Here is a 7,500-nt window from a genome sequence, read left to right on the forward strand (position 1 = left end):
TATCTCCCTATCTCCCTATCTCCCTATCTCCCTATCTCCCTATCTCCCTATCTCCCTATCTCCCTATCTCCCTATCTCCCTATCTCCCTATCTCCCTATCTCCCTATCTCCCTATCTCCCTATCTCCCTATCTCCCTATCTCCCTATCTCCCTATCTCCCTATCTCCCTATCTCCCTATCTCCCTATCTCCCTATCTCCCTATCTCCCTATCTCCCTATCTCCCTATCTCCCTATCTCCCTATCTCCCTATCTCCCTATCTCCCTATCTCCCTATCTCCCCATCTCCCCATCTCCCCATCTCCCCATCTCCCCATCTCCCCATCTCCCCATCTCCCCATCTCCCCATCTCCCCATCTCCCCATCTCCCCATCTCCCCATCTCCCCATCTCCCCATCTCCCCATCTCCCCATCTCCCCATCTCCCCATCTCCCCATCTCCCCATCTCCCCATCTCCCCATCTCCCCATCTCCCCATCTCCCCATCTCCCCATCTCCCCATCTCCCCATCTCCCCATCTCCCCATCTCCCCATCTCCCCATCTCCCCATCTCCCCATCTCCCCATCTCCCCATCTCCCCATCTCCCCATCTCCCCATCTCCCCATCTCCCCATCTCCCCATCTCCCCATCTCCCCATCTCCCCATCTCCCCATCTCCCCATCTCCCCATCTCCCCATCTCCCCATCTCCCTATCTCTCTAGCTCCCTAGCTCCCTTATCAGCGGTGGTCTGTGCATTTTCTACCGACGCCTTCAATCCAACCCTATTTTAAACTATTTCATGGCTATAAAACCTCTACTGCATCTACAGCTGCGACACATTAAAAATAACCAATAATAACCTCATACAATTAAAATATTATTTAGGAATATAGCAATATTTTACTCACCAAAAATCCTTTTTAACTACACCATATCATCCTCTTTTTTTCTTCCTCCTTTTCTATCGCCATTGAAGTTAATACTGAAAGTCGCGCCTGTACTGTCGTAGTTCTTGATCTGGAGTTGACAAACCTTTCTTAATGATGTCCAGCTTTTTTCCATTCAAAAGTCCGTCTTTAAAATCAACACAACAATATATTTGCTTGTGCAGCTCGCTGCAGATACAGTTTGGTACCTTTGGCCCGTCTACTCTATCACCAGCCAATCAAATTTGGTGAAAGCGATGACGTATACCTACGGCAGCGAGAAGGCAATGACGTATCCCTACGCTTGCGATTAGGCATTGTGGTGTTGCCAACTCGAAATTTGATTGGTTAAAGCAAGTCTTTTCAACGCTTCTTTAATGCAGAAAATTTGGCACAAATTTTGAAATATTAAATATAAAAATGAAAGATTCATAAAAATCTCGAAATTCACCCTGAAACTCGTGACATGATGAAAAACTGGCGGAAGTCAGGGCTCTGATTCTGTTAGGCACTAAATTGGGTGGCAGACATCATTAAAGAAGCCTTATTTCACATTAGAGGATTGGGGCGCTGAAATACTCAAAAGGCAGAGAAGGACGGCGTCTTGCCATTTCTTGTTTTTTTTCTGATTACATTACAAATCGTGCACAATACCAGTGATGAAACACTGCGCCAATCCTATTCAAGATTTGTTTGGATTTCGAATCGTCCTTAAAAATGCCAATTAGCCCAAGAAATGATGGTAGTGACCGAAAGTGACGTTGGTTTAACAAAGGAGTAGCACACCATTGAGTCATGAATGAATCTGCATTCACAAGAAAAATGAAAGCAAAACCCTCCCTCATAAAATAATCACGTCCCAAGGTTAAATAGCCATATTAGTTTATGTACAGGTAGGTGTATTTTCCTGCTTGGCATTGCTGCCTGTCGCACCTCCTCCAGTGCCTACGGGTCGGCTGCAGGGTCATCAGGCAGGAACCACCGTTCATTGTTTCATTCCTTTAATCATGGAACATCTCCTGGTGGCGGTGCAGCGACAGAGATGTCTCCCTGTCACCCCCCTGCAGCTGATAGCTGGGGGACCATCACAGTAGTTACGCGCTCCGGTCTGCGTCAAGATTTTTCAGTCAGATTGTCAAGTCATTGGCTCCCAAGTCAAGTCTCGGACCCTCCGGGTCCATCCAAGTAAAATGTCCCTTTTTTTTTCTCAAGCCCGAGTTGCATTGTAAGTCATCTAATTGGAATGTTAACCTTTGACTTTTATGTCAACGTGATTTTAATTATTTTATTTTGTATGTTTGCAGGTTTTATCACTGCCTCCAAACACTGGTGGGATGCAGCCTGTCAGGCCCCACCTCTCCACTGGCTTTTGCAGAAGCCGTGTTAGGCGCCATTGGGCACAGTGCGGCCTCGATGCCAAGCAAGGAGCATCTATTGAGGATGTGGAGTGTTGTGGTCACTCCACTCACAGAAATAATCACACAGGTACAACAGTGGTGATTATCATTGAGGTCACTGATGTTCAGTGTGAAACCTTTGAGTGAGGTCTGTAGGCTTTGATGATACAGTAAAATAATTTAATTTTGTCTCATTTTCTACTTATCCGACGGCATAGTGAACATTTAACAAATTTCAAAGAATTAAACATTTTGGGTTTATGAACACTGCTGCAAATATATTTATAATTAATATTAATAAATATATAGAATACCTTAAGTTGCAACCAACTATTTAGGGTTTTTTACATTATTTTTCATTCCCTCAGATGTCATTTTACCCAAATTGCACAACAATTTGTACTTTAGTTCAGATAAAATTCTTCTTTAATGCCAGTTAATTGCCAAATTTGCACAACAATTTGTACTTTAGTTCCGATAAAATTCTTCTTTAATGCCAGTTTAGTTGGTCTTAATTAAAGTTTGACCAATTAACAGGGCTAATATTTAGACATTTGTACATGAAATAGCTTTTATTTTTTTGATTAATGCATTGAATTATTTTTTTCTAACAATTGTTACTATAATTTGTGTTTTATTTAAGAATTACCATTTACTGAATTTGAACAGATACCGTATTTTCACTCCTATAGGGCTCATTGACTTTAAGGGCACTGTCTCAGTTGCGGGTGTTGTTTTGTGGGAAATTAAATTTCCACTTTGCTCCTCCATGCTGTCCACCCATTTTACCCGCCCAGAGAGCTCTATTTTCGGATAGGAGCGACAACATCCGCCCGCTGCCCGGGCTTAAATGGAAACTCATCTTCCACGTTGGTCCTCCGCGCTGTCTAGGTCTTAGACGCCCTGACAGCACTATTTTTGGATGAGGTCGATGGCGTCCGCCGTAACGTCGCTAGGAGCTTGCACATATTTTTGGGGAAATTCTGACATCAGCTCTGCTCCCCTGGAGCCCCTCACAGATCTTTATTTTTGGATTATTTGGATACTTAATATGAAAAACTGCGGTGTACTGAAGCCACCAATGTTAAAGCCACAAGGTGGTGAAGGATAACAAATAGAAGTAGCAGAATTTTGAATTTATTGCATTAGCCGCACTGACTGATTGTCCATTTTAGAGAAAATTTCAGACTTTCAAGTCCACCCTTTAGGTGTGAAAATACAGTTGTTTATTGGAATATACTGTCGCAATGGTTGCGAAATTGTTTTTTTTTTTTAAATTGACAATATCACGTCAATCATTTATGAAACAATTTATTGCGCACTCAAATTTGTGACAGGCCTGTGTTCGACTTCCCTTCAAAGCACAAGTGCTACTCTTGCTGCAGTTGTGCCAATGCTATTGTGATCTGGTATATTTTGTACCTGTTAGCACATTTTTTGTTGGATAGATTCCACAATATTCAAAATCTTGATCTCCAAATGTACCTGCCAGAGACTAGTATCAACAGGGTTTGCCTAAAATCTCCGTCCCCAGGACGCGAGTCACATTTCTCAAAATGGATCATCACATGAAATGCCCCTTTCGGCATTTGGAGCCTCCGTCACAACATGCTGACATTTATGTGGACTCACCAGAGATGACCCCAGATGTCTCCCTCCAGCAGGATTAATTTTTAACCGCCGAGAATCCAGAAGCCCCCGTCGAAAAATCCAGCCCGCAAATGGTGTTGAAGATGCTGTGTGCACGGTCTCTTACCAGATGTCGAACAGTAGCGCCTGGGCTCCCGCTTCGGCATATTTACCTCCAAGGCTCTTAGGACCAAATGATAGCTTCATTAATAATTTCACTTTAATATAATCCGTGTGTGTGTGTATGTATGTATATGTATGTATGTGTGTGTATATGCATGTATGTATAAATATTGTCGCACAATATTTCTCTATTCGCCATCATTTCCAGTGGAAGTTTCAACTGTGGTCCGAGCTTTCATGAAGGCAGAAATTACTGAGTCGATTAATGACGACTTTGGTGAAATGCCCACCTGTTCATCATAAGTTATTATGCTATTGCTGTGTCACAAAAATACTAATACTTTAACCTCGGAGAAAATAAAAAAAAACTTGTGTATTTATGTTTGGAGTGAATGGAGTTGTCAGATTTTTAATCTAATAATAAAGGTTGGCTGACTGTTTCTTGACATCCCCTTTAGTGCAGCACCATCTAGTGGTAATGCAGAGCGGTGCGCCTTAAAAAGCGATGGATCCTTTGTGTGTCAAATACAGAAATAGCACTCGTTACTGACACTGCCTTTAAATGCGATGCGCTATATAGTCTTGAAAATACGGTTGCTTTTGTTGAATTTGTGGTTTATTGATTAGGCTCTGGTCAATCTAGTCTACCTGACAGCCTTCTGAATTGAAATTGAAAGTAAGCAAGAGAACGTGAATTTTTGCTTTTTAAAACATGATTTTTTTAAACCTTGTCACAGTCAAATGAAGTCAACCAAGGGGATGCCTTGGAGCACAACTTCAGCGCCATACATTCAGCCTTGATGTTCTCAGTCACTCACCTGGTCTTTGGTTCACCTCAGCAGCAGGTTTGAGTGTACAAACTATTCATGACAGTCAACTTTGAGTGCATTCCATAATTAGAATGTTCCTTTACAGGGGGCTCAGAAATCAATGCTCTTAACTTGGTCCAAATTGTATAAGGTGTTTGCACGCTGCTCAGCTCTGGTGGTCACCACAGAAGAGAACATCTGTTGTGAAGAGCTATGCCTCAAAATTGTCGCCACAGTGGATCGTGAAGACCTTAAGGTAAGGCTTTTAAGTTCCAGTGAAGAAATAAGGAACAATTTGACAAGGAATAATTTTATGACCGTTCGAGCCACTCCAATCCTATTTGACCAGAAATCGGCATAACCGTATTTATTCGAGTATAATGCGCAAAATTTTGTATAAATACAACTGAAGCAAAATTTCGTCATGACTATATGTGTTCAGCATTTGCCAATTACTAGTACTCGTGCAATCCTTGATGTGATTTGGGAAAAAGTTTTAGAAAAAAATGTATACCAATTTTTAGTCACAAATTATGGGTGCCCGTTATTCAGGTGTGCGTGTTGAATAAACAGGGTGAATTGGCATTACATTTTGCTCCAAGTTGTCTTAAAACGTCTTAAATTTTAAGAGCCCTGATTCCTATTTGCCATTTTCAAATTTACATTCCCCACTCTACTCCCGTCCCCTAGTTTTTTGTGCTTGGATGATGGTCTTTTTTTTCGGCTCAAGTCCCATTTTCAGTACTCTATATCTTTAAGATGATTTATTTTTTGTTAGTTTTTTAATTTTTTTAATTCGGAATCCTGCGTTTAAGTAAGCTTGGACTTAAACTCGTTTGCTCTAAAGCAGGTATGCATTAAAGACTGAAAACAATGATACAATGAAGGCCAACATTACGGTAGTGGTAGCAAAACATATTCTAGCATGCAAGCGTGCAGCAGAGGCAAAACAGTCTCATTTGTGCTCTATTGACTTTATTGTAGGTTTCCATTTTCGGTTGGACTCAGCTCTTTTGCACATCTTTTTTAATTGAATTGAATGCTTTTATTGTCATTATAAAAGTGTATACAAAGGTGGTTATGAAGATGAAGAACATGGCCTTAGTAATAGAAATAATAAGACATTTTCATTATGGCTTGCAGTTTGAAACAACAGGTCCTGTAGATTGAGAACAACGTGGTAATAGCCATTGAATTTGGCAATTGTTTTGAAATGTTTATGTCCTTGTACAAAAGCATATTAGTACTAAAAAAGAAACAGCAGTCACAACTCCCCATCAACATCTTCCTTTTGCGCCGAAAACCTCTCGCAAAAGCTCCTTCTGAAAAGCTCCCAAACGGCGCCTTTTGAAGAGTTTATAGATAATCCAATGCTTCTCGAAACTAACTAAAATGACCATAGCTCCAAATAACCTTTTGCTTCCAATAAAGACCCCTGTCAACATTTCAGCAGGTTTTATTATTTTCAAAGTTCAGAGTTGTCTTATCTTTATTGCACATTAGAAAAACAAAAAAATCATATTTTATATTCTCTAATAAAGTAAGATAACATAGTTACCTAATTGAATTACGAGTAAAGTAGTTATTTACTTACTCACAGAAGTTTGAAGTTTTAAATTTGAAATAAAAAGATCTAATACTTGTCGTAATAATTATTATCAACTGGTACAGTGGGGAAAATAGGTATTTAGTCAACCACCAATTGTGCAAGTTTTCCTACCTGAAAAGATTGTAACCTTGAGAGACAGAATGTGGAGGAAAAAAAACTGAAAATCACAGTTCAATTTTTAAATAATTTATTTCCCAATTAAGGTGGAAAATAAGTATTTGGTCACCTACAAACAAATATTTCTAACTTATAACGAGGTCTCCACTTATTACCTGTATTAGTAGCATCTATTAACTCATTTTCGGTATAAAAGACACCTGTCCACAACCTCAATCTCTCACATGCCAAACTCCATTATGGCCAAGACCAAGAATCTGTCAAAGGACAACAGAGACAAAAGTAGACCTGCACCAAAAATCCCAGAACCACACGGGGGACCTAGTGAATGACCTACAAAGTAGCAAAGCATACTATCAGTAACACAATGCGCCGCTTGGGACTCAAATCCTGCATTGCCAGGTGTGTCCCCTGCTTAAGCCAGTACACATCCAGGCCCGTCTGCGGTTCGCTAGAGAGCATTTGAATGATCCAGAAGGGGACTGGGAGAATGTGTTATAGTCAGATAAAACCAAATTACAACTTTTCGGTAAAGACACAGGTTCTCGTGTTTGGAGGAGAAAGAATACTAAATTGCACCCGAAGAACACCATACCCATAGTGAAGCATGGAGCTGTAAACATAATGCGACTAGGAAGACTGATCCGTGTAAAGGAAAGAATAAATGGGGCCATTTATCGAGAGATTTTGAGTGAAAATCTCCTTTGATCAACAAAGACATTGAAGATGAGATGTGGCTGGGTCTTTCAGCATGACAATGATTGCAAACACATCCAGGGCAACAAAGAAGTGGCTTCGTAAGAAGCATTTCAAGGTCCTGGTGTGGCCTAGCCAGTCTCCGGATCTCAACCCCATAGAAAATCTGTGGAGGGAGTTGAAAGTCTGTGTTGTCCAACGACAGTCCCAAAACAT

General features: G+C 40.7%; 1 protein-coding gene across 1 annotated transcript in view; it reads left to right on the top strand.

Moving 5' to 3' along the window:
• rif1 (replication timing regulatory factor 1) overlaps positions 1-7,500 on the top strand; it is a 92,511-nt gene that overhangs the window by 62,183 nt on the left and 22,828 nt on the right. Inside the window, 3 exon segments of the mRNA XM_077728646.1 lie at positions 2,209-2,389; positions 4,791-4,898; positions 4,969-5,118. Of these exon segments, the coding sequence (XP_077584772.1) occupies positions 2,209-2,389; positions 4,791-4,898; positions 4,969-5,118 (439 nt within the window).

The sequence above is a fragment of the Stigmatopora nigra genome, chromosome 11, assembly GCF_051989575.1.
Source record: "Stigmatopora nigra isolate UIUO_SnigA chromosome 11, RoL_Snig_1.1, whole genome shotgun sequence".
Taxonomy (NCBI): Eukaryota; Metazoa; Chordata; class Actinopteri; order Syngnathiformes; family Syngnathidae; genus Stigmatopora; species Stigmatopora nigra.